Source organism: Ovis canadensis, chromosome 6 (genome assembly GCF_042477335.2).
Source record: "Ovis canadensis isolate MfBH-ARS-UI-01 breed Bighorn chromosome 6, ARS-UI_OviCan_v2, whole genome shotgun sequence".
Taxonomy (NCBI): Eukaryota; Metazoa; Chordata; class Mammalia; order Artiodactyla; family Bovidae; genus Ovis; species Ovis canadensis.
In genome coordinates this window covers 118,311,173-118,338,101 of record NC_091250.1, presented here as the reverse complement: position 1 = coordinate 118,338,101, position 26,929 = coordinate 118,311,173, and the positions used below count along the sequence as shown (strand labels likewise).

The 26,929-nt window shown below is 41.5% G+C and overlaps 1 protein-coding gene across 1 annotated transcript; it reads left to right on the top strand.

The window, feature by feature from the left end:
• Positions 1-372: 372 nt before the first annotated feature.
• Positions 373-26,632, top strand: SLC10A6 (solute carrier family 10 member 6). Its single transcript, XM_069594632.2, has 7 exons — positions 373-789; positions 12,673-12,791; positions 14,416-14,504; positions 17,555-17,730; positions 24,625-24,782; positions 26,079-26,289; positions 26,545-26,632. The coding sequence occupies exons 1-7, from the start codon at positions 413-415 to the stop codon at positions 26,552-26,554; spliced, it is 1,140 nt and encodes a 379-aa protein (XP_069450733.1). The 5' UTR covers positions 373-412; the 3' UTR covers positions 26,555-26,632.
• The last annotated feature ends 297 nt before the right edge of the window (positions 26,633-26,929 follow it).

Here is a 26,929-nt window from a genome sequence, read left to right as displayed (position 1 = left end):
AACGTTGCATCTTGGCTCTTGGAAATCCCCACTGAATCTGGAGAAATTATGTCTTGTCAACCAGCCTCCTTTCCTGGAACCCAACATGATTGCTGATGGTGCACCAGTAGCTCCACTTGACAGTAAGTTTGCTTGTCTCATTTCACGTGAATGTTCACCGGTAAATATCAGTAGATGTGGAAAGCCTTCCTTACCACAATTTATTATGTTTCCTGGCCATGATAATTACTGGTATAATACCACTTGTGAATAAGTTGACCAATTCAGGATGAATCACCTGGCTGGCCCTTGGCCCCTGGAATGATCTTCCACGTGTGACTTGGTGGCATTATTACAAAATACAGCAGGATAGACCTGCCCAGCCATTACAGCAGGACGTTCATTTGTGATGCTGCCTTAAGGAGATAAGGAGATGAGAGCAAATTGTTCCAGCAGCTCGGCCTGCCCGGCCAACAGTTCGGTGGAGGAGCTGCCAGAGGGGGTGAAGGCCTACGGGAACCTGGAACTCGTATTCACAGTGGTGTCGGCCCTGATGATCGGCCTACTGATGTTCTCCTTGGGATGCTCTGTGGAGGTCCGGAAGCTCTGGGGACACATCAGGAGACCCTGGGGCATCGCTGTGGGACTGCTCTGCCAGTTTGGGCTCATGCCTCTCATCGCCTACCTCCTGATCATCAGCTTCTCTCTGAAGCCGCTCCAAGCTATAGCTGTCCTCATCATGGGGTGTTGCCCAGGGGGAACCGTCTCAAACATTTTCACCTTCTGGGTGGATGGAGATATGGATCTCAGGTAAGTTACATGAGGGAAGCTCAGCTGTCTTCCCCTGCCTGGGGTGGGTGTGGGAGGCTTACATGGTTGTGTTAAAAACCCTGCCAATCTAGATAGAGTTTCCAGTGAGAAACATTTTACAGAGACTTGTTCAGTCCCAGAAGGACTTTCATTTTTTTCCCCCCTTGATTTTTGGCCACGCCACACAGCATGTGGGATCTTAGTTCCCAGACCTCAGATCGAACCCACACCTCCTGCAGTGGAAGTGGGGGGTCTAAGCCCCTAAACCACCAGGGAGTCCCCAGGACGTTCCTTTTTGAATTTAAGATTAACTTTGCTGTGACTGTCCTCTGTTTTACTGGCAACTGTTATTCTTTTCTGAGTAAAGGGGTTGGGCTCATACACAGTAGTGAAGTCACGTCTCCTCCTCACCCAGTGGCCCTTCCTAGGCGTGAACTCATTCTCACCCGCGCTGGTGGCTTTAACAACAGTCCTAATTTCACAATAGGATGAGACTCCCAGGAAGCGGTTGCTATTGTAGTGGTGGTGATGGTGGTGTCCGCAGCAGCACAATGAGGGCCTCGGGACCCTCATGAGCACCTACTTTGTGAGATCAGTATTTTGGGGGATTGGATAAGGGCGCTTCAGGGGTATCCTGTTTTAAGAGGCCTGTTGAGTTGCCTTGTGGAGTAACACAAAGATTCTTATGACTAAAACTTTTTTGTGGCTTAGCACTCACTACTAGAATCTCATTCCTTCCATTTAGGTCAATGCCCTTGTTCCCAGTTACAGTGTAGTTGAATACCCCCGGGGAGTATACTTCATTTACATTTTAATGAAAATGAGTTAATCACATCTATTTCGGAGTACTTGTTTCGATGAGGGGGAGAAAAGGGCATTTGAGGAAAGGATGGAGTCACAATTATAAAAATGAAGGGGCTACAAAGCAGTGGTCTTTCTAGAATCTTTGCTTACTTATTTATGAACAAGCTGTTTCACCTTTTGCCCTGGGAAAGACCTACTTATAAATTAAAATCTTTGTTCGATATCTGTGCCATTTAGTTGAAATTTATTAGACAATGAATGAATGAATCAGAGGTGCTGACTTTGCTGGGAGTTGCCGTTTGTGAGTCAGCTGCAGGTATGGGTTTCTAGTTTCCTGCATGTGCTCAATGTTTAGCATTTGGAACTTATTTCAGCTATAAATCTTAATGGGTTCATGCCAAGCAGAGCAATAATTAATTTTCATATGGTTATGTTTTTAGTTACCCACTTATCAAAGATTTAAAATGAATCACTTGCCTCGCTCATTTAAACCCTCCCCCCTCAATGTGCACTGCTAATTGAAATTCAATAAAGCTAACCATTAACATAATAATTGGGAAATGATAAATATTCTTTACACAGAGTCTATATAACAGTGATAAATTGCAGGGACTGCAAGTTTTGGGAAAGAGAAAGGACACATATTTATTAAGTACCCTGAACAGGCATGGGATTGATGCTTTCATATATGCTCTTTCTCTTCTTCTTTGGCCCTCAAAATAACCTTGTAAATGACCTTTTATAATTCTGAATTTTATAGCTGAGAAAATTGTGTCTCAGATTGGTTAAGTAGATTGCCAAATGCTACAAATTGAATATGGCAAAATTCAGATTTAAAGTCACAGCTGTTTCTCATCAGTCTGCAATTTGGGCACTTTCTTCAATGCTATTTATTAGCACAACTAGATCTTCTGAGTATGAGCATAAATCTTTGGAAAAAATTTTTTATTGAAGTATAGTTCTTTTACAATGTTGTGTTAGTTCCTGCTATATAGCAAAGTGAGGCAGCTATATGTTTACCTAAATCACCACTTTTTTGAATTTCCTTCCCATTTAGGTCACTTAGAGCACTTTAGGTCATTTAGAGCATCGAGTAGCGTTCCCTATGCTCTACAGTTTGTTCTCATTAGTTATCTATTTATACATAGTAGTGTATATCAATCCCAATCTCCCAGTCCGTCCTAAACCCCTTCTTTCCTGCTTGGTATCTGTACCTTTGTTCGCTACATCTGTGTCTCTGTGTCTGCTTTGCAAACAAGTTCACCTCTATATATTTTGCTTAATTCCACATATATGTGTTAATACAGTATTTGTTTTTTCTCTTTCCGACTTACTTCACTCTGTGTGATTGTCTCTAGGGCCATCCATCTCTCTGCAAATGGCACAATTTTGTTCCTTTCTGTGGCTGAGCAGTATTCCATAGTATGTATGTACCACATCTTTACGCACGCCTCTGTTGATGGACAGTTAGGTAGGAGCATACATCTTTAAATAGTCTTCTTAAATACCTCTGGGAAAGAGAACATTTATCTTCATCTCTTATTCGCCAACATTATAATAAAAGCACCAATAATAGGAAGTCTGTAAAAGGTAAAGCTCATTTTACTTTGCTTAATTAGCTTTTAACTTTGGTCATATTATTTAACCTGTAAGCCTCATTTGTAAAATGAGGTTAAAATTACCTATTCCCCATGAGATTGTATTTTAAGTAGGAAATACATATACAGGGTGCCAGGCACATAGTAGGTACACAGTGAATATTAGCTATTTCCCCCTTTTTCCTATAAAATTTTGATTTCAAGCCTCACAAACAAAGAAACAAAACAAAAGTCAAGTAAAAAAATTTTTAATTCCAAGAAATGAACTTTTAAAATGGGGACTAAATACTAGATTTTCAAAAGCTTATAGATACAAGAGTAATAAATCTTAATTTTCTGTAAAAATTATAAATTGGAAACTCAGTATTGTTGACTGAAACAGTATCCAAGTTCATTGCTTTTCTTACTTGATTACCAACAAAAATAATTTTTAAGCAAAACTCAGTAAACAATCATTGATAGGAATTCTGTGTTTCATACTGGATGAAATCCAAGAGCATTTAGTCCAGCATCTTGTAGCTCAGATGGTAAAGAACCCACCTGCAATGAAGGAGACCCGGGTTTGATCCCTCGGTTGGGAAGATCCTTTGGAGAAGAGCATGGCTACACACTCCAGTCTTCTTGTCTGGAGAATTCTGTGGACAGAGGAGCCTGGTGGACTGTAGTCCATGAGGTTGCAAAGAGTCAGACACAGCTGAGTTTCTGTATTCTGAGCGTCTGATGCTGACCTCAGTCCTCTTCCCAGTCACTTGGGCTCATCCTGTTAGCAGCCCCCTGTGACTCCGTCCACGCTTCTACTCCTCCGCTCAGCCCTGTGGCTCGTACTGTAGCCGAGCCTCTTGGTGTCACGCAGCGCGTGGCTTCCTATCTCTCCACTGTCATCACCTCTATTCAGGCCCCAGAGTTCCTTTCTTGGCCAGTTGCAGCACTTTCACAATGTACTCTGTGCCTTCCATCTCTCCATCGTGGTTTTGTAGTAAGCGGTTAAGATAGGCTCTGAGATTGGACTGCTTGACTTCATATCCTGACTTGGGACCTCTTTTTTATAACTAGAAATCATAGTAGTTCCTTTGTGGTATTGTGAGGAGAAAAGGAATATATACATATAAAGGCTTTTCAACACCTGCTAAATTGAATAGAACCTAATTCAAGTCTAATGGACTTCTGTAGGTTTATTTCCCATTAACCCCTTAAGCACAGCTGGTCTGTTGTAAGAATGGACTACTAACTGTTCTTTAAACATATCCCACGCATAAAAAAGTTGTTTTTCAGTTTATTTATTTAGCTGTGCCTGGTCCTTTTGCAGCATGTGGGATCTTTAGTTGCAACATGTGGGATCCCGTTCTCCAGTTCAGTTCTCCAGTTCAGTTCAGTTCAGTAGCGCAGTCATGACCCCATGAATCACAGCATGCCAGGCCTCCATGTCCATTACCAACTCCTGGAGTCCTCCCAAACCCATGTCCATTGAATCGGTGATGCCATCCAACCATCTCATCCTCTGTCGTCCCCTTTTCCTCCTGCCCCTATCCCTTCCAGCATCAGGGTCTTTTCAAATGAGTCAGCTCTTCGCATCAGGTAGCCAAAGTATTGGAGTTTCAGCTTCAACATCAGTCCTTCCAATGAACACTCAGGGCTGATTTCCTTTACCATTGACTGGTTGGATCTCCTTGCAGTCCAAGGGACTCTCAAGAGTCTTCTCCAACACCATAGTTCAAACGCATCAATTCTTTGGTGCTCAGCTTTCTTTATAGTCCAACTCTCACATCCATACAAGACTACTGGAAAAACCATAGCCTTGACTAGATGTACCTTTGTTGACAAAGTAATGTCTCTGCTTTTGAATATGCTGTCTAGGTTGGTCATAACTTTCCTTTCAGTTCTCCAACCCGGGATTGAATCTGGGCCTCCCACGTTGGGAGCTTGAAGTCCTAGTCACTTACTAACTCGGTCATCTTGACAGGTCATGTATATTTTGTATGCTTTAATTTCATCAGGGAAACTCACTTCTAAAATAGGGGAAAACATAAGCTACCTCACTGGTTGTTGCATGGATTGAATGAGACAATATATACACACACACACACATATATGTATATATATAAAGTTATTATTATTATTATTATATAGGTTAGGCAAAAGAGCACTGTGTCAGAGGTCTGTGTTTTAGGTGCTGCTCAAGGAGCTGTGTGTCTTTGAGCAATTTGCATTTCTGGACTGTTTACTCATTTGTGAAAGTAATGGGTTAGACTCTCTGAGGTCCCTTTTTCTTTTCTTTTCATTGTAGTTTTATTGCCGGATATTGAATATAGTTCCCTGTTCTATTCAGTAGCACCTTGGTGACCCATTCTATATATAATAGTTTGCATTGGCTAATCCCAAACTCCCAATTTGGCCCTTCCCTGCTGCCTCCCCCTTGGCAGCCACAGGTCTGTTCTCCGTGTCTGTGACTTGGCTTCTGTTTCATAGGTAAGTTCATGTCATATGAGGTCCTTTTTTCCATTGTGGTAAATATAGATAGCATAGCAGTTACCGTTTTAACATTTTAAAGTGTACACGCAATGGCGTTAAGTACATTCAGGATATTGCAGGATCTGTTCCCCAACCAGGGACTGAATCTGGTTCCTGGCCTCAATAGCCTGGGATCCTAGCCACTAGGCCACCTGGGAACTCTAGTTTGATAACTTTTGATGTACGAAGTCTGTTCTTCCCTGAGGACGTGTTTTTGTCCTCAGCAGCAAAGAAAGAATTCTGGGCACTCATAGTGGTAGAGCCTAGAGAGTCAGCGGCCAATTTTGACTTTAAAGAAGCTCTTGATCCTTCAGCAGAGACCCTGAAAATAGGGCTTCAGATTCTTCAGGTCTGCTTAACAGGGCCTGGTGGAGAACTGAAGAGAAGAGAGACAGAACTGAGACTGAATCCATGTGACTTAGTATAAGGTTCTGTCTGTAACTCTACATACTTTAGTATTTTTTTCCTAATGAAAATAATACCCACACATAGAGTTGTTTTATAGATGAAAAGAGAAAAATGTATGTAATGAAGTCTTAGCATTAGTACTCAATAAATGCTGATTACTGTTCTTGAGAAGCAGCAGACAGGAGTAATGTTTATATTTGGGGATGAAAAACCTGGCCTGGAACGTATCTCTAGGGCCCAGTCTATTGATCTGATCTTATAGTATATTCCATGTCCATCTGGCTAGCTAGATAATTTTATAAGTGTTTTTTTTTTTTCATTGGGAAAGCAAAGGTATTCTCTCACAGTTTTGAGCGTCAGCGTCCCAGAGTTTATTGGTTTCAAGCTAAAAACCATTGAATAATTTAAACTCATTGCAAAGTAGTATACCCATGGACACTACACTTTAGTATAATGTACAGATATGTAATTTCCATGTTTTAAAGGAGGTTCAGGATTTCCCTGTTTGTCTGGACTTGTTGAATCTGTCTCATTATTCTGTGTAATAGTTTGTGGACGGTGATGCCATTCTGCTTAGTGCAAGCGGAATCTTGTTATACTGCAGTCAGATTTTGCCAACAATTTTCCTCGGTGAATAGCTGAGAGACCCAGTTGGCCACATCCTCTGTTTATGCTGCACTGGAATTTCATGGCAGTAAAACAAAAGGTATGACTATGCATCGCACTCATGCACATTCACTGTGTGCCTCTCCAAGCTTTGCTGGTATTTATAATTGTTGGCAGAGCCCCAGGGTCATGGATTGCCATCCATCCTTGACCGTTGCTGTGCACGTGATGGGCGTGAGTTGTGTAAAGGGTGGAAATCGTCACCTGTGTAATCAAGGGTCTAGACTGAGTCTGATAGAATCTCACAGTTTGCTCCCCACAGCCATCAATCCTACCTTTTCGGTGCATGCATCATGCTCACTGTCTTCAGTCATGTCTGACTCTTTGCGACCCCATGGACTGTAGCCCACCAGGCTCCTCGGTCCATGGGATTCGCCAGGCAAAAGTACTGGAGTGGGTTGCCATTCCCTTCTCCAGGGGATCTTCCCAACCCAGGGATAGAACCTGTGCTTCCTGCCTTACAGACAGATTCTTTAACCCATGCACCACCTGGGAAACCCTACCTTTCTGGGATTTGATCCAAAGCTATACAGGTGGAAAACGCTATGCTCGTTCTCCAGAAGTTCAAGATCAAAGTGATGTAGTATGGACTTCCTTTCAGCATGTGGTGGTGGGAAGAGCCAGAAATGTAGCACTATCATAGACTAGGAGTTAGCAAGTGTCCCAGACACACTCTTCGTGGATACAGAGATTTGAAAGCTGTGGAAAACTGCTTTTCTTCCTTAATTTGCTCTTCAGTTAGGAAGAAGACTTTGCCCAACTCAAACATTCATTTTTTTTTTAATTTTATTAATTTATTTAGGTTGTGCTGGGTCTTCATTGCTGCAGAGGTTTTTCTCTAGTTGCGGCAAGTGGAGGCTACTCTAATTGGAGAGCATAGGCTTCTGATTGTGGTGGCTTCTTGTGGCGAACAGGCCGTAGAGCAAAGATCCCAAGGGCTGCAACTAAGACCCAGCACAGCCAAATAAATAAAAGAAGACAATAGATCAGTTTCATACCTTATACAATATAAAATATAAATTTTAGATGAGCTGAAAATATAAATGTAGAATATAAACCTATGAAAAAGTAAAAAGTGGGGGCAATCTTTGAAAAACCTCAGGAGAAGGGGGGATCTCTAATAAAACAGGGAACTCAGAAGCTGGGGAGCGGGGGGAAATGGACAGATTTGACTACCTCTGTGTTCATTATTGTGGCAAAAGTCATAAGCATAGTTAAAATATAAGCTTGGAAAAATGTTTGTATTACATTTGATGATATGAAATCAACCCTGAATATTCATTGGAAAGACTGATGCTGAAGCTGAAGCTCCAGTACTTTGGCCACCTGATGCGAAGAGACGACTCATTGGAAAAGACAATTATGCTGGGAAAGATTGAAGGTAAAAGGAGAAGAGGGCAGCAGAGGATGAGACAGTTAGACAGCATCATTGACTCAATGGGCATGAATCTGGGCAAACTCAGGGAAATAGTGCAGGACCAGGAAGCCTGATGTACAGCAGTCCATGGGGTCACCAAGAGCTGAACATAGGTTAGCGACTGAACAACAACCCTACTTTTAAAATAGCTCCTGCAAATTGAGAAAAGAAAAATCGGACAAGCAGGGCTGTTGTGAGGGGGTTTCCAAGAGGCTAGTAAACGTTGGAAAGCACAACCTCATAGAGAATCAGATGTATAAAAAAGAAGAGTGAGATGCATTATTCAGTGTTCTCATGGGAAGTAGAAGGGACTGATCACCTCCAGTGTAGGGAAGACTGTGAAGTATAATAAAAATTTTTGAAAGTAATCTGGTACTATCTATTAAAATGAAAAACAGGCTTTTGACATAGTGATTCAACTTTGGAGAATCTATTCTAGAGAAGGAAAAGAATTATTCAAGTGAAATATGTGTAAGAATGCTTATTATAACATTGTTTATAACAGAAGAAAACTCAAAGCAATTTTTCATCATTAATGGAGTAATTGAGGAAATTTTGGCATATTTATGTTGCAGTTCTTTTGAAAAAAAAAAAAAAAAGTGAGTTTCTTATATCTGCTGTCCTGAAAATGACTGTGATACTAAGTAGAAAAGAATGCAGAAGCAACCATGCTACAGAGTAAGTTGTATTGTGTGATTGCTCTAAAAAGAAAAAAGAATAAACGTCTATTCAATGAACAAGCAACCATGAAATAGGAATGTTTAAATGAAAACAGAGAGGAGAAGGATGATATATACAAATACTTGTGAATTAAGTCTAGTTTTCTGAAAGGGTCATCAGTCAGCCAAATATTTGACAGTGCATCTTTGGGTTAGATTCCCAGATGGGGGATTGTTGAATCAAAGGGTAAACACATGTGTAATTTTGCTTGCTGTTGTTATTCAGTCACTAAGTTGTTCTGACTCTTTGCAATCCCATGAACTACAGTACGCCAGGCTTCTCTGTCCTTCACTATTTCCTGGAGTTTGCTCAAACTCATGTCCATTGAGTCATTGATGCCAACCAACCATCTCATCCTCTGTCCCCTTCTCCTCTTGCCCTCAATCTTTCCCAGCATCATGGTCTTTTCCAATGAGTCAGATCTTTGCAAGTAGCCAAAGTTTTGCTAGATGTTGCCAAACTCCTTCCAGGTTTTGTGCCATTTTGCATTTTTACTGGCAATGATTGAGAGTATAGAAGGAGTATTTATTTTGCCATGCCACATGGCATGTGGGATCTTAATTCCCTGACCAGAGCTTGAACCCGGGCCCCCTGCATTAGAAGCATGGAGTCATAACCACTGGACCATCAGGGAAGTTCCCAGAAGGAGTACTTTTAATATCACTGAAGTATAATGATTGCTGCTTTTCTGGGAGTATAAGCATTCTTCTGATTGTTGTTGTTCAGTCACCCAGTCATGTCCAACTCTTTGCGACCCCATGGACTGCAGCACACCAGGCCTGCCTGTCCCTCACCATCTTCTGGAGTTTGCTCAAGTTCATGTCCATTGCGTTGGTGATGCCATCCAGCCATCTCATCCTCTGATTCCCTCTTCTCCTTCTGCCTTCAGTCTTTCTCAGCATCAGGGTCTTTTCCAATGGAGTTTGCAGAAGGTGACCAAAGTATTGGAGCTTCAGCATCCTTCCGATGAGTGTTCAGGGTTGATTTCCTTTAAGATGGACTGGTTTGATCTCCTTGCTATCCAAGGAACTCTCAAGAGTCTTCTCCAGCACCACGGTTCGAAAGCATCAATTCTTCAGAACTATGCCTTCTTTACCATCTGGCTCTCACAACTGTTCTTTTGATAGAAAATGTCAAAGTCATCACAGGCAGATTATTTTATAGGCAGGGTACTTAATTAAATGGAAACATTGGTGATTCATAGTATGGGGAGGAATGATGGTTGACCTGCTGGCCTGATCAAGTGCTGAGGACCCTTGCTTTCTCTGCAGCTGACCTTAGCCATGCGAAGGGTCTCTTCCCCCTCTCCTTGGTGGGGTGGGAGGTAGTAAGCCTCAGTCTCTCAGCCATCTGCACCACAGACACAGGTTAGGCATGTACTACGTGCAAGACAGGTTGCTCTGAGAACCTAAATAGTGAATATTAAAACATTCTCTGACTTTCAAGGGCTAGCGTTAAAGTGAACAAACTCTAGCTTTATCCCTGGTTTGTGTTGTATGATGTTTCCTGTGCCTCAATTAATCAGTAGAGCAGCAGTATTCGTGTCTATAGACAGTTTGTACATTCATAAACAGATTGTATAATTTTCCTAGCAATTTTAAAGATAAAGTATTTTATTGACCCGAAGGATATCTCATTTCCATTTACCTTGCATCCATGCCAAGTTGCTTCAGTTGTGTCCAACTCTTTGCAACCCTATGGAATGTAGCCCATCAGGTTCCTCTGTCCATGGGATTCTCCACACAAGAATACTAGAGTGGGCTGCCATGCCCTTCTGCAGGGGATCTTCCTGACCCAGGAATCAAACCCATGTCTCTTATGACTCCTGCATTGGCAGGCAGTTTCTTTTACCATAGGTGCCACCTGGGAGGCCCTTCCATTTATCTTATTTCCCCTAACTTTGAGCTTCCCAGGTGATGCTAGTGGTAAGGAACCTGCCTGCCAGTGCAGGAGATGTAAGAGACGTGGGTTCTATCCCTGAGTTGGGAAGATCGCCTGGAGGAGGGCATGGCAACCCACTTCAGTATTCTTGCCTGGAGAATGCCATGGTCAGAGGAGCCTGGCAGGCTACAGTCCACAGGGTCGCAAAGAGTCAGACGTGACTTAGCACAGTTTAGTTCAGTTCAGTTCAGTTGCTCAGTCATGTCTGACTCTTTGCGACCCCAAGAATTACAGCACACCAGTCCTCCCTGTCCATCACAAATTCCTGGAGTTCACTCAAACTCACGTCCATAGAGTCAGCCATGCCATCCAGCCATCTCATCCTCTGTTGTCCCCTTCTCCTCCTGCCCCCAATCCCTCCCAGCTTCAGAGTCTTTTCCAATGACTCAACTCCTTGCATGAGGTGGCCAAAGTATTGGAGCTTCAGCTTTAGCATCAGTCCTTCCAAAGAACACCCAGGACTGATCTCCTTTAGAATGGACTGGTTGGATCTCCTTGCAGTCCAAGGGACTCTCAAGAGTCTTCTCCAACACCACAGTCCAAAAGCATCAATTCTTCATCACTCAGCTTTCTTCACAGTCCAACTCTCACATCCATACATGACTACTGGAAAAACCTTAGCCTTGACTAGACAGACCTTTGTAGGCAAAGTAATGTCTCTGCTTTTGAATATGCTATCTAGGTTGGTCATAACTTTCCTTCCAAGGAGTAAGCGTCTTTTAATTTCATGGCTGCAATCACCATCTGCAGTGATTTTGGAGCCCCCCAAAATAAAGTCTGATACTGTTTCCACTGTTTCCCCATCTATTTGCCATGAAGTGATGGGACCAGATGCCATAATCTTAGTTTTCTGAATGTTGAGCTTTAAGCCAACTGTTTCTTTCTCTTCTTTCACTTTCATCAAGAGGCTTTTTAGTTCCTCTTCACTTTCTGCCACACACCTCTAATTTTACTGATTCATTTTCTTTTTTATTTTATCACCCAAATAGGGACAAAATCCTATAGACAGAAAGAGTAAGCCGGTGAGAAGACCATTGGTCAGAAGGAATAAGCAATCTTGAATATAGCCTGGCATCTTTTGGCTCTGTCCCTGTTTTTTGAAACATTATAACTTCAGGACCCAGATAAGACTTCTTGGCTCCCTCTCTGAATTGATAAAAAAGTGGGAAATTTTTGACATATTAAACCATAGATGTAGAAAGTAGATTCCTGGTTGTCAGGGAAGGAGGAAGAAAGGAATGGGGAGGGACTGCTAATGGGGTGGAGCTTCTTTTGGAGGTGATGAAAATATTCTGGAAATAGAATAGCATAGTCACATTTACTAAAGAAACTTTTTTTTTAATTGGCTGGGTTGGGTCTTAGTTGCGGCACGTGGGATCTATAGTTGTGACACGTGGGAACTAGTTCCTTGTCCAGGGATCAAACGTGGGGCCCATGCATTGGGAGCTCAGTCTCAGCCGGTGGACCACCAGGGAATTCCTCACTAAAGATACTTTAAAATGAAATCTTATTGTCTATGGGTTATGTATAAATAAAGAACTGTATAAGGAAAAAAATGAATCCTTACAGTGACTATCAGAACATTTAGGACAAGAAAATGTTCATAAAATATGAATTAATTGATAGATGACAAGAACTGCCGGAAATCTTTTTCTAGACCACAAATCCAGCCATCGTTTGTTGAATAAGACAGGAGGGAGTTTCAAGTAAATTACCTTATATCATGTGTAAGAAGTTGTGCCTCAGAAGTTGTTTTGGTTAAGGATTAAATCCTTTATTTCAAAACCTCCCTTGTAAGCATGACTTTAATTTTACTTTCAGCATCAGTATGACAACCTGTTCCACAGTGGCTGCCCTGGGAATGATGCCACTCTGCCTTTATCTCTACACCTTGTCCTGGAACCTCGAGCAGAATCTCACGATTCCATATCAGAACATAGGTCTGTATTGGGCTTGTGACATGAAGTAGTAATAGTGATGGTAATAATAACAGCTGTGTTTAGTGTGTGTCTGCTTTATACAGGGGATTCTACATATATCTAATTTAATTCTCCACATAACCCAACAGAATAGATTCTATTACCAGTTCCACTTCTTGTATTTTCAGAAACAGGTGAACTCACTTTACCAAGGTTGTGCACCTGCTAAGTGCAGAACTTGATTTCTGACTCTGGAATCTGACTGCAAAGTCCAAGTTCTTAACGCCTACAAGTGTTTAGTTTTGAAAATAAAGGCAGAAAACTCACTTATTAAAAACAAACAAACTCTCCTTATATAATTCACTAGAAAGTAGTTTGACTCCTTGTGACCCACAGGTTGACTGCATCTCAGTGACTCTTATGAGACCTTAGTTCCCCCAGTTTCATCTGTCACATTGCCTGTGAGCCTCGACTTCTTTACTGATCAACACAAACAATTCTTATTAACTGTTAAAGCATATCCACACATCACAACCATACCCATATCTCCTTCATCATCTCCTTAAACTCTGTCCTTTTTTAAGAGAGCTCTGTGAACTTACTCAGCTTGGAGGAAAAACTTGGTGAGATGATATGTCTATCCTGGTTTGATCAGAATTTTTGAAGAATTGTTAGAAAATGTGGTTCTTGAACTCCAAAGTGTCAATCTGGAGTTTCAAGGGCTTACAACCCATGTCCCATAGTTCAAAACAGAGCCACATCCTGACAGCTGAAGCCCATTGAATTGTAAAATTTGAGTGAAATCTTAATTTAGAAATCATAGTTTTATGTGTAACTTCTTCATATTACTAAGATTTAATAGATTTCTGTTTTGATAATATATAATAATAGGCACTTGCATACAGGTTAAGCCCCAGATATTATAAGCGACTTTTGTGGCTTTGGCTAGTATTTCAAGTGAGCAGATTTGGAATGTGGCCCTGGAAAATGTCAGTGTATGGCTCCTGTCTGGCAAGTAGACGTCTGCTGTATTGAACCTGCCTTCAATGTCTTCATTTGCTTGTGTTCACGAAATGATGTATTGATGTGTTTCTCTACCTGCCTATGGGTTACCTGGTTACAAGTGAAAGTATGAGAACTCGCTTTGGTTTCTAAAACAGGTGGTGTGTTTGTTTTGCAATAGGGATTCTTTGCAAAGCAAATCACTCATTGGCTTCAAATAGGAGAAATAATAGCTGTAGTTGTAGAGTGGTGACCCCATACATAGCAACCAAAGAATTTTGAAGACACAAAAGGGTCCATCTGTTTTCTAATCTTTACGTTTTCAGTTGTCACTCAAATCCCATATGCTTGTTGAAGGATCCAAGAGAAATATATGATGGCATTTAGTGCTATCAGTTGTCACTCAAATCCCATATGCTTGTTGAAGGATCCAAAAGAAATATATGATGGCATTTAGTGCTATCATATACCCTTCAAAGACTGTCTTTCAAAGATTAAAAAAATTTTTGGAGGTGGATGCAGAAACAAAATGTTGCTTTAATTAAAGTTTTTATATAAATGAAACAGACATAAATTGTTGAGGCCTGGGAGGTAAGGGTAGAGAAAGGATACCTACTGTCTGACAGATGTTTCTTCTCTTCAGGAATCACTCTTGTGTGCCTGATCATTCCTGTGGCCTTGGGTATCTATGTGAATTATAGGTGGCCAAAACAATCCAAAATTATTCTTAAGGTAAGGAATCCCATGGGACATTTCGGACACCAAGACTTGACAAACAGATGTAGGCAATGACCGGAACAAACAGAGCAGTAGAATACAGCCCACACCCAGCAATTTTCTTTACATGCCCTGCATTTTTGTATCCAGTTGCCCTATTTCCTCCAGTCTAAGGCTTGCCTTATCACTTCGGTGGGCCCCTACATTGAGGCTTATGACATCCTGCAAAGCATGGAACTCATGCTTCAGGGGCAGAAAAGCTTAGGCCTGCGTGTGGACGGAGAGTGCCCATTCACTCATAAGACTTCACATGGTGCTCTCCAGCGAAGGCTGCTCAAGGCTGCATGAAATGGGGCCCAATGTTTAGGATGTGGCTGGTTTCCTGGAAGAGCAGGGAGCAGCACTGTCTTTCAGAAGCATTCCTGGGGGAGCCTCTAAAGATGGAGTTTGTACACACAAGCAATGACTTCTGACCACACAAATCACTGTCAAAATGAAATTATCCAGAATGTGTTGAGGAATGATGGGAAATGGGATCTCTTACCTCCTCTTGACTTTCCAGGGTTGTCTTTTTTTTGTTTTTTTTTTGATTGAAGTATAGTTGATTTATGATGTTGTGTTAATTTCTGGTGTACAGCAGAATGACTCAGTTTTACATATATATATATATTCATTTTTATATTCTTTTTCATTATGGGTTATTCAAAGACATTAAATATAGTTCCTTAGGGTTGTCTTTAGTTTATTGGAGAAACAAGCAAATGTCCTTGTTAAATGGCTTTTAAAAATTATCTGGCTTGAAAGAAGGCATTCTCAACAATGGTGTCCTTCCCCTAGGATTCCAAGTATGTATTGTTTTAGAAGATATATGCTTTTACCCTTTTAATATATGCTGCTTCCATGAAGATTTAAAAAATGTTTTAGTTATTTTTTGTATTTATAAAGAAAGAAACATTTGGAGCTAAAGAAAGAATTTGGAGCTAATTGGACTTTCGGCAAATGAAATCTCAGCTCCTTTTAGTTTGAGGATTATGCCTTGGTTCAGCTTAAGCTTGGTTTTGCTGTACCTGGCAGAACATGCCACTCCGTTCGCCTGCATGGATGCTCTTCTCCACTTTGGCGTGAGACTGAACCCCTCCCACCCTTCCTCCAGGGGGTGGAGAATGAGAGAAGAGAGGTTGAGAGGCAGACAACTCAATCGGGCACAGGGAACTGGGGGAGGATGAAATGGTACGCATGTGGATTGGACATGGTGACTTTACTGTTATTTCAGTAGGAGAAGATTTCCAGGGTGGCAGTGGGTGGTTATAATTTTGTTTACAAAACCACAGGAAAGAGTATGATCACGGGAACCTCTTCCTTTTTATTTTTGGCCATGTCAGTTCTTAGTTGTGACACGTGGATTGCTCTCTAGTTGTGGCACACAGGCTCAGCAGTTGCCCTGTGGAATGTAGGATCTTAGTTCCCTGACCAGGGGGTCAAACCTGTGTCCCCTGCATTGGAAGGCAGATTCTTAACCAATGGACCACCAGAGGAGTCCCAGGAACCTCTTACTTTTCAAGTACTCTATTTTGAATTACTTCCTTAAAAGAGTACCTAACAAAAAAAATAATGATTTTGGCATTTCCAAATCCTCTACTAGTTCATCGGTGTCATTGGAGAAATATTTTCTATATGTTTGTAAAGAGCAAATTCAAAACCCTTTGGCTAGTCCATAGGAGTTGTGGCAGAAAATATTTAATAATGTGCATAACTATATTTTAGAGTATCTTCATTAAAATTAGGACATTTTAATCATTATTTTGGGATGTCTTCATTCTCTGTTCCTAGTCCTCTTTTCATTTTAGATCTGATTCATTTTCTTTTAATTTTAAATTTATTTATTTTTTAATTGGAGGATAATTGCTTTATAGATTTGTGTTGGTTTCTGCCAGACATCAACATAGATCTGATTCATTTGCTGGGCAAGTTGCTTTTGGTAAATTTTAAACTCTGAGATCCCTCTCTTGGTAGAAAGTTCAGAGGCCTTTGTGTGTTGCAGCATCTTCAGTTAGGCGGAGGCCCAGTGTTTCCTGATTTTGACTCCAGGACACACCTAAGGTACACTGGGTTGTTTTTATTTTGTTTTGGTTCTCCACACCGTGAATCATTTAAAATCAAGGTTGATGCTGTCACTGGGTGCAGAGTTTGCTGTGTACATGATGTGAGTTGGAACTTGCCAAGATCCTGATTTTCCGCCAATCTTCTGGGTCTCGCTTCCTTTCTTGGAAAAAAATTTTGTTTAATTTTTATTTCTGTGGACAACAAAAGTATGAGAGTATTCATTTGGTAGAGGATAGAGATATCTGTCAGTACCTCTCATATTACATTAATATTAGCTCAGGTGGTCTAATGAAGCATTGGTCAATTTCATTTGGCGGAGAGAAGCACCGGAGTCAATGCTGTAAGAAGTCTCTGGCAGTTGAGGGGGTGGTGGGAAAACAGTGGTGGATGGTCAGACAGGGCAGATCTCAGACAACAGATTCCAGGGTGGGGTCCAAGAGGTTGTGTGCAGAGGAGCTCAGTCTGTCCATGGAATGCTTCAGGCAAGGATACTGGAGTGGGTTGCCATTTCCTCCTCCAGGGGATCTTCCCAACCCAGGGATCGAACGTCTCTCATGTCTCCTGCCCTGCAGGCAGATTCTTTACTGCTAGTGCCGCCAGGGAAGCCCCGTGTGTAGAGGTGTTGGATGCTTAGTAACAGATTTTCCCCTTATTTCACAAATTTGTCCTATCCATGAAATATCTCACTACCCAGTTCTTCTGGCAAAATCCTCCACTTGAAAGGAAAAAGGTACCGATCATAAAATAAGAAGACGTCAGTTTGTGTTGAGCTTCATTGAATTCTAGCTCCTCAGCTAAGTCACTTGACCACGTTGGACCTCTGTAAAATGACATAGGATTTGGTGGTTCTCTAAGTTCTCTCTTTGTTCCTCTCTTCTAGGTTTCAAGGCTTTTAGAGCAGTGATGGACTTTGCAAGAAGACCGTGATGTTCACACATACCTCTTTTATTGATTTGTCTTAGATTGGGGCCATTGCTGGTGGACTCCTCTTTTTGGTCGTCACAGTGGCTGGTGTGGCGCTGATAAAAGAATTTTGGAGTACAGACATCATTCTTCTGACGATCAGTTTCATCTTTCCTTTGATTGGCCATGTCACAGGCTTTCTCTTGGCACTTCTTACCCACCAATCTTGGCAGAGGTACAGTTAAATTATCCATAAACTTTTATAAAGAGGAAAAATTAAACACACTGCTGTTGGCAGACTTTGTTGCCTGTCTGTCTGGAAGCACAAAGAGTTTTGCCTTATAAAGTGGATGGAACAGGACAACTCACTGTAAAAACAGTGGAAAGATCATAGTAATTCTTCACATAAATGAAAAAGTGAAAGTGAAAGTCGTTCAGTTGTGTCCGACTTTATAGTCCATAGAATTCACCAGGCCAGAATACTGGAGTGGGTAGCCTTTCCCTTCTCCAGGGGATCTTCCCAACCCAGGGATCGTTCATTAATGGTGTCAATATGCCAATCCTAATTTCAAAAATTACAACTTACCATCAATTTGGCCTTGGTTTCAAACCACTTGTTGCAATCTGGACATACTTCTCTTCTTAGTCTGATAGTTTAAGAGGATGGGTGAGATGGTTTCACTAAATATAGAGATCATTCTAGAGGATGAGCAAGGATTCAAAGATTAAGCATATATCTGTTGTTTGTGCTAAATTTTTAAAAAATGCTATTTATAAAGGCAAGAGGAGATAGGACAAATTCAAGAAATACAATAGGAATTTATCTTAAATATTATCGTTACAATATGGGGTATATAATACATAAATACTGTTGTTCTTGTTCAGTCACTAAGTTGTGTCTGACTGTTTGCAACCCCATAGACTGCACCATGTCAGGCTTCCCTGTCCTCCACTATCTCCAGAGTTTGCTCAAACTCATGTACCATGAATCAGTGATGCCATCTAACCATCTTATCCTCTGTCATCTCCTCCTCCTGCCTTCAATCTTTCTCAATATCAGGTTCTTTTCGAAAGAATCAGTTCTTCGCATCGGGTGGCCAGAGTATTGGAACTTCAACATCAGTTCAGTTCAGTTCAGTTCACTCAGTCATGTCCGATTCTTTGCGACCCCATGAACGGCAGCACACCAGGCCTCCCTGTCCATCACCAAGTCTTGGAGTCCACCCAAACCCAGGTCCATTGAGTCAGTGATGACATCCAACTATCTCATCCTCTGTCATCCCCTTCTCCTCCTGCCCTCAATCTTTCCCAGCATCAGGGTCTTTTCAAATGAGTCAGCTCTTTGCATCAGGTTGCCAAAGTATTGGAGTTTCAGCTTTAACATCAGTCCTTCTGATGAATATTCAGGACTGATTTCCTTTAGGATGGACTGGTTGCATCTCCTTGCAGTCCAAGGGACTCTCAAGAGTCTTCTCCAACACCACAGTTCAAAAGCATCAGTTTTTTGGCGCTCAGCTTTCTTTATAGTCCAACTCTCACATCCATACATGACTACTGGAAAAACCATAGCCTTGACTAGACAGACCTTTACTGACAAAGTGATATCTCTGCTTTTCAATATGCTATCTGGGTTGGTCATAACTTTCCTTCCAAGTAGTAAGCGTCTTTTAATTTCATGGCTGCAGTCACCATCTGCAGTGATTTTGGAGCCCAGAAAAATAAAGTCTGACACTGTTTCCACTGTTTTCCCATCTATTTCCCATGAAGTGATGGGACCAGATGCCATGCTCTTAGTTTTTTGAATGTTGAGTTTTAAGCCAGCTTTTTCACTCTCCTCTTTCACCCTCATCAAGAAATCTTAGTTCCTCTTTACTTTTTGCCATTAGAGTGGTATCATTTGCATATCTGAAGTTGTTGAAATTTCTCCTGGCAATCATGATTCCAGCTTGTGATTCACCCAGTCAGGCATTTCATATTATGTACTCTGCATATAAGTTAAATAAGCAGGGTGAAAATATACAGCCTTGTCATATTCCTTTCCCAACTTTGAACCATTTCATTATTCCATATCTGGTCCTAACTGTTGCTTCTTGACCTACATACAGGTTTCTCAGGAGGCAGGTAAGGTGGTCTGGTATTCCCATCTCTTAAGGAATTTTCCAGTTGGTTGTGATCCACAGTCAAAAGTTTTAGTATAGTCAGTGAAACAGAAGTAGCCTTTTTTTCTGGAATTCTCTTTCTTTTTCTGTGATCCAGTGAATGTTGGCAAATTGATCTCTGGCTCCTCTGCCTTTTCTGAATCCAGCTTGTACACCTGGAAGTTCTTGATTCATATACTACTGAAGCCAAGCTTGAAGGATTTTGAACATAACCTTGCTAGCATGTGAAATGAGTGCAATTGTATGGTTTGAGCATTTTTTGGCATTGTCTTTCTTTGGGATTGGAGAAGGCAATGGCACCCCACTCCAGTACTCTTGCCTGGAAAATCCCATGGATGGAGGAGCCTGGTAGGCTGCAGTCCATGGGGTCGCTGAGGGTCGGACACGACTGAGCAACTTCCCTTTCACTTTTCACTTTCATGCATTGGAGAAGGAAATGGCAACCCACTCCAGTGTTCTTGCCTGGAGAATCCCAGAGATGGGGGAGCCTGGTGGGCTGCTGTCTATGGGGTCGCACAGAGTCGGACACGGCTGAAGTGACTTAGCAGTAGTTCTTTGGGATTGGAATGAAAACTGACCCAGTGGCCACTGCTGAGTTTTCCAAATTTGCTCACATAAAGTGCAGCACTTTAACAGCATCATCTTTTAGGATTTTAAATAGCTTCAACTGGAATTCCATCACCTCTATTAGCTTTAAGAGTAGTAATGCTTCCTAAGGTCCACTTGATTTCACATTCCAGGATGTCTGGTTCTAGGTGAGTGACCATACCATTGTGGTTATTTGGGTAATTAAGATTTTTTTTGTATAGTTCTTCTGTGTATTCTTGCCCCCTCTTCTTAATCTCTTCTGCTTCTGTTAGGTCCTTACCATTTCTGGCCTTTATCATGCCCATCCTTATATGAGATAAACATTATAAAACATTACAAATGATAACACTCCATACTGTTTTGCCTGTCGATGAGATGAACATTATCATACAGTGTTGGCTGGAACATAATTTGGCACAAACTCTCTGGAAGGCTATTTAGTCATATCAACAGCCTTATAAATATTTATAGCTATTAATTCAGTGACTTTATTTCTAGAAATCTGTCCTTAAGCTAGCAAATCAGATAAATACACAAATACTGATGTGCAAGGATATTAATTGCAATGTTATGTGTGAATATAAAAAATAGAGACAGTTTAAATATCTGACAAAAGAGAGATATTTAATTCATGACTGTGTCTATGTGAGTACTATAATTCATCCATTTAATGCTTTTGGAAAATACTATAAATAAGTTTAAAAAGAGCAGGAAACAATATGCATTTTGATTCCCATTTGTAGAAGAAAATAGAAGAATTTTATGCTTAGAAAAATACTGGACGAAATATACCATAGGCTAATTGGACTTCCCTGGTTGTCCAGTGGCTAATACTCCTCACTCCCAATGCAGAGGGCCTGGGTTCAATCCCTGGCCAGGGAACTAGATCCTACAAGCTGCAGCCTAAAGTTTGCATGTCACTACTAAAATTCTGTGCAGACACATAAACAAATAAATATTCTGGCTTCCCTCATGGCTCAGTCAGTAAAGAATCTGCCTACAATGCAGGAGACCGCCTGCAATGCAGGAGAAATGGGTTTTGGTCCCTGGGTTAGGAAGATCCCCTGGAGAAGGAAATGGCAACCCACTCCAGTATTCTTGCCTGGAAAATTCCATGGTCAGCAGAGCTTGGAAGGCAGGCTATAGTTCATGGGCTCTCAAAGAGTCGGACACAACTGAGTGACTAAACCACCACTATGATAAGTGTTTAATTTTGAGTAGTGGGATGGAGAGTAATTTTAGTTTCTTAATATTTCCTTGATATATTATCTAATTTTTTGATGAATAATGAATATGTACTACTTTTAAAATCAGAAAAGTATTATTGAAAAATAAATTGTGCCGTTAAATTCCCAAAGTGACATTTGGGAATTTTTTTTTTTTTTCCATGTTAACTGGTACTTTGTTTACAACCTAAACATTGTTGGGGATTCCCAGGTGGTGCTAGTGGTAAAGAATCTGCCTGCCAATGCAGGAGAGGAGAGTGACATGGGTTTGATCCCTGGGTCGGGAAGATCCCTTGGAGTAGGTAATGGCAACCCACTCCAGTATTCTTGCCTGGAGAATTCCATGGACAGAGGAGCCTGGCAGGCTACTGTCCATAGGGTTACAAAGAATCAGACACGACTGAAGCAACTTAGCACAGCACATTGTCAGTTTAAGACGAAATCCACTGTGATATGTCGATCTTCCCATTTAAATTCTGGGGTTTCTTCTTTTGATCCTTGGTAAAATTTTATTCAAGAAACAGAATAGACATATATATGTATTTAAAAACATGAAGTGGGAGATTTTTAATCAGCTTTACATTTTTGTCTACTTGGGAAACATTCCGGATGGTACCAAATCCTTGGTGAGGCTCTGCCAAGTGTATCTCATTTACTTCTTGCTGCAAGTCTAAGAGGTAGATACTCTTGGTTACCCATTCTATAGATGAGCAAATCCTTTGGAGAAGTAACCTGACCCAGTTCATAGAACCAGAATGTGGCGGAGTTAAGATTCGGACCTGGGTTTATTTACAAGGTCAGTACAGCCCTATCTGCAGGGGGCGGGTTCCAAGATCCCCTGAAGATACCAGACTCCAAGGATGCTCAACTTCCTTATGTAAAAGAACACAGTATTTGCGTTTAACCTATGTACATTTTCCATAGGTCTTCCCAGGTGGCTCAATGGTAAGGGATCCGCCTGCAGTACAGGAAACGCAGGTTCAATTCCTGGGTCGGGAATATCCCCTGGAGGAGGGCATGGCAACCCCCTCCAGTATTTTTGCTTGAGAAATCCCATGGACAGAGGAGCCTGGCGGATTACAGTCCATGAGATTGCAAAAGACTTGGATACAACTTAGTCACTGAGCACGCACGCACATCTTCCATATACTTGTCTCTAGATTACTTATAGTACCTAATACAATGTAAATGCTATATAAATAGTTGCCTGCAAGGCAAATTCAAGTTTTGCTTTTAGAAACCTTGCAGAATTTTTCTTTTCCAAAATATTTTTGATCTGAGGTTGGTTGAATCCATGGACTGACTGTCCTTAGGAACACAGACTGTTGAGGATTTGAAATATAGTTGAGTCTGGAGAGAAGGATTCCTATGACAGAGTGTAGTCAACAGTCTGGTGTTTTTTTCCACACTTGATGGCTTGAGAAACATCAGGACTGAGATACTGCATTTGCTTTGTGAATGGTCCAGGTGTGAGGTACAGCTGTGTAGCTTAATCATGTCAAGTTATGGACAAGGTCTTTGAAAGAAGTGAGAGTAATCTGGAGAAAGCATAACAAGGAACAGGATAATTAGAAATAAAATCAGGGCCACTGAATTTGCCCTGTACTAGTGATAATAGGTTTACTCCCACATTACACACCCTTGTTACCTTCACATCTCAGTCCAGTTTGCATAGCGTACTAAGTCGCATCCATCATGTTCGATTCTTTGCAACTCCATGGACCACAGCCCACCAGGATCCTCTGTCCATGGGATTCTCCAAACAAGAATACTGGAGTGAGTTGCCGTGCCCTTCTCCAGGGGATCTTCCGGACCCAGGGGTTGAACCCTTGTCTCTAAGTCTCCTGAATTGGCAGGCAGGTTCTTTGCCACTACAGCCACCTGGGAAGCCAGTTTGTGTCGAGGCGCTGCCTTATCAAATGCCTTTGTCCTCTCTTCTGCCATCTGTGAAAACCTCAAGGCGCCCTTTGGAAATTGGAAAAGATGAAACTGCCTAACCCAGCCTCCAAGGTCCTGCCTAGATTTTTCTTTTTTCTCCTTCCTGCTCTTCCTTTCTTCCTCTCTTCCTTTGAAAACAAATCAAACAGAGAAAAGTACACAAAACTTATTACTAAAGCCTTTCGCCAAAGACTTCATTGCAGGCATTTTGTTTTCACATAGGATTTTTATGTTTCTTTTTTAGAAAAATAATTGTATTTCTTTATTTGGCCATGCTGGGTCTTCGTTGCCTTGAGGGCTACTCTCTAGTTGCGGAGCATGGGCTTCTCAGCGTGGTGGGTTCCCTTGTTGTGGAGCACAGACTCTGGGGGCAGTGGGCTTCAGCAGTTGTGGCTCCTGGGCTCTAAAGCGCTGGCTCAGTAGTCGTGACTCACAGGCTTAGTTGTCCCGCAGCACGTGGGATCTTCTGACGCGGGGATCGAACCCACTTCTCCTGCACTGGCAGGCAGATTCTTCACTGAGACACTGGAGAAGCCCTGTTTATTTTCAAGTGTCATTTATTTCGCTGTTTAGTTGCTGAGTCGTGTCCGACTCTTTGCGACCCCATAGGCTGTAGCTTGCCAGGCTCCTCTGCCCATGGGATTTTGTAAGCAAGAATCCTGGAGTGGGTTGCCATTTCCTTCTCCAGGGGATTTCCCCAACCCAGGGATGGAGGCTGAGTCTCCTGCATTGGCAGGCAGATTCTTTAGTTTACGCTGTTTTGTCTCTATCTCAATTTTCCATCCTCACCTCCTCATCCTTCACTTCCCACAGGCTGGCATAGAGCACAAGCAGTGCTTACTGACCAGGCCACACTCATACCTGTCCCCAAACAACCATTTTCCCACATTAAACGCCTCTTTCTCTCTTTCCACCCTTTAATCCCACCCTTCTGTGAAGCCTTCTCTGATTTACTGGTGAATTTCTACACCATCTCCCTGACCCGTCATCATGCTTGGTCGTTGTGTTGTTTCTGTGTATCTTGTCTTTTCACCCAGACTCCCAGGGGAAGCATTCAAGAGGTGCTTCTTAAGAGACCAACTACAGAGTAGGTACTCAGCAAATAATTATTGAAGCATTTTTAGTAGTCTCAGCTCATGGCTTGCACTTATTACTATACATAAGAGAAGATTTTTGTATAGTCCTTATTGCTGGTGCATAAAATTTTTGTCTTGGTAGGTGCAGGACAATTTCCTTAGAAACTGGAACTCAGAATGTTCAGATGTGCTTGACAATGCTGCAGTTATCCTTCACTGCAGAGCAACTGGCCCAGATATTTAACTTCACATTGGCCTATGGACTTTTCCAGATGCTGGATGGGTTTCTCATGGTTGCTGGTACGTAAAGCCCCCAGTGAGTAGGCTTGACTGAAAATTGTTCATGCAGTTCACAAACTCCTTTTTCAACATGAATCTACATGGGCTGCCGGTGTGATACATGTTTAGCGTGACATTTCTAGGGAACATAAAATGTGTAAACAAGATCCTGTGCTACAAGTGGAAGTTTCACAGGAAAATATTAAAAAAAAACTGTAAAGTGAGCTTATAAACCAATATGCTTTGCAAAAAACAATGCACTCTCAGAACTGTCCATGAGCAATTATTTAATCTCAAAAATGACATTTGTTATGTTTTATTAAGAAATATTCCAAATGTTATTTCACAGTGCTTCTGTGACTAAGAATTGTGCCAAATGGCTGTGAAATATAATGCATACACATATATTTTTAAAAAACATATACATATATGTCCTTGGGCTTCCCTGGTGGCTCAGACGGGTAAAGAATCTGCTTGCAATGTGGGAAACCCAGGTTTGATCCCTGGGTTGAGAAGATCCCCTGGAGGAAGGCATGGCAACCCACTGCAATATTCTTGCCTGGAGAGTCCCATGGACAGAGGAGCCTGGCAGGCTACAGTCCAGAGGTTGCAAGGAGTCGGACATGACTGAGCAACTAAGCACAGCACAGCACATATGTGCTTACCTATCCCTATCATTATACAGGTTCACAGAAGTTAAATTTAAAATATATAGATTGATAGATTAATCTTAGCCATTTAAATTTTTTTTATTGTTGTCACAGAACGAATTTGAAGAGACTCAAATATTACTGATATAACTGATTATATACTGATTACTGATAGAATAATCAGTATAAGGAACACCAGGGTTTAATTTTCCACAAGATATATTCTAGAAGAGTAAAACCCTGGTCTTAGATCCAAATTTTAATAACGTCTCATGGTGAGACTGATTTTGAAGGAATATGCTTGGTCCATTCCCAGTCACAAAAGCACCAGGGGAGCACCTGATCCATAGTAAGCAATCCACAGGAGTTGCTGACTAACTGAATGAATGACTGACTGGATGAACGGATGGATAGATAGATGTATGGATGCGTTGTCAGCAATCTGCTGAGTGTCTCAATCACAGAAGTTTCATTCCAGACAGAAATAGCATCCTGATACACTGAATTATTTTGTTCTAGTTTTCTCTTCTTCCTCTTTTTCCCCATGTGTTTATACATACGTGATCCAAAGCAAACAAACCCCCAAAGTTTTGAGCCGTGTACAATGTTACCAAATTATAGTCTTTGCCAAAGTGATTTTTAAATACTGGTGTGCTTTAACATTTAGCATATAAGATGTACAAGAGGAGATTGAAGAACAAACATGGAAACGAGAAGCCAGGTTGTCAAGAAGCCCGCCATAGGAAGAAATCCACTTCTTCCAAAGAGACCACTGCTTTCTTGGAGATGAATGAAGAAGCCACTCTAAGTCCTGGGCCATCAGGACCCATGGATCTCCATGGGGCTCCGACGCCAACTGGTGACATCTCACATGCCAAGTAGGGGCTTGTTGGTTTGACTACTCCTTGCCTTCCTCAGCGGCCAGTAGACAGTGCAGAGCTGATGAGTGAATCCTGTTGGCAGGGCTTATGGGAATGTTTGTGTGTGATGTTAACATATTTATATTTTTGTGTGGATTGTGAGTTGTCATAGGATCCCCTTGGAGAATATGTTCTGCCTATTTCTGGTTCTTCCTTTGGGGGGTTACACAACATGTTTACTAGTTGCTATGTGTGTTCTTGTCTCCCGTACAGTGAAGAGTGATTCCCACCGTTACATGAAGTCGTCAAGCTGTGAATTTTAATCTCACAAGAGTTAAGCCTCTGGATAGAGATGTCATCTCACACTGCAGGGCAAGTACAGAGTCTGGACCCACTTGACTTCTTGACTTTGGGCAAGTGCTTTGGGATAGTGGGGAGAAAGCATACAGCTCTTATAAAAATGGGGTCTTTTCTCAAATGCTGATTGTTTTTTAAGGGCTTGAAAATCCTCTTAGATTTATAGATGTAATACGAGGGATTACATTACATTCCCTAGAGGGAATCTAATGAACCCTTGAGGGTAATATTTTTACTCCCTAGAGATAGCCACGTTTATTCTTCTAATATATAGATTTATGAGATATACAATTTAAAAAGT

Excerpts from the sequence above, each read along its gene's own strand:
- SLC10A6 (XM_069594632.2), top strand. The coding sequence starts at position 413 with ATGAGAGCAAATTGTTCCAGCAGCTCGGCCTGCCCGGCCAACAGTTCG. Across the intron at positions 790-12,672 it reads GATGGAGATATGGATCTCAG|CATCAGTATGACAACCTGTT; the intron begins GTAAGTTACATG and ends TTTTACTTTCAG. Across the intron at positions 12,792-14,415 it reads GATTCCATATCAGAACATAG|GAATCACTCTTGTGTGCCTG; the intron begins GTCTGTATTGGG and ends TCTTCTCTTCAG.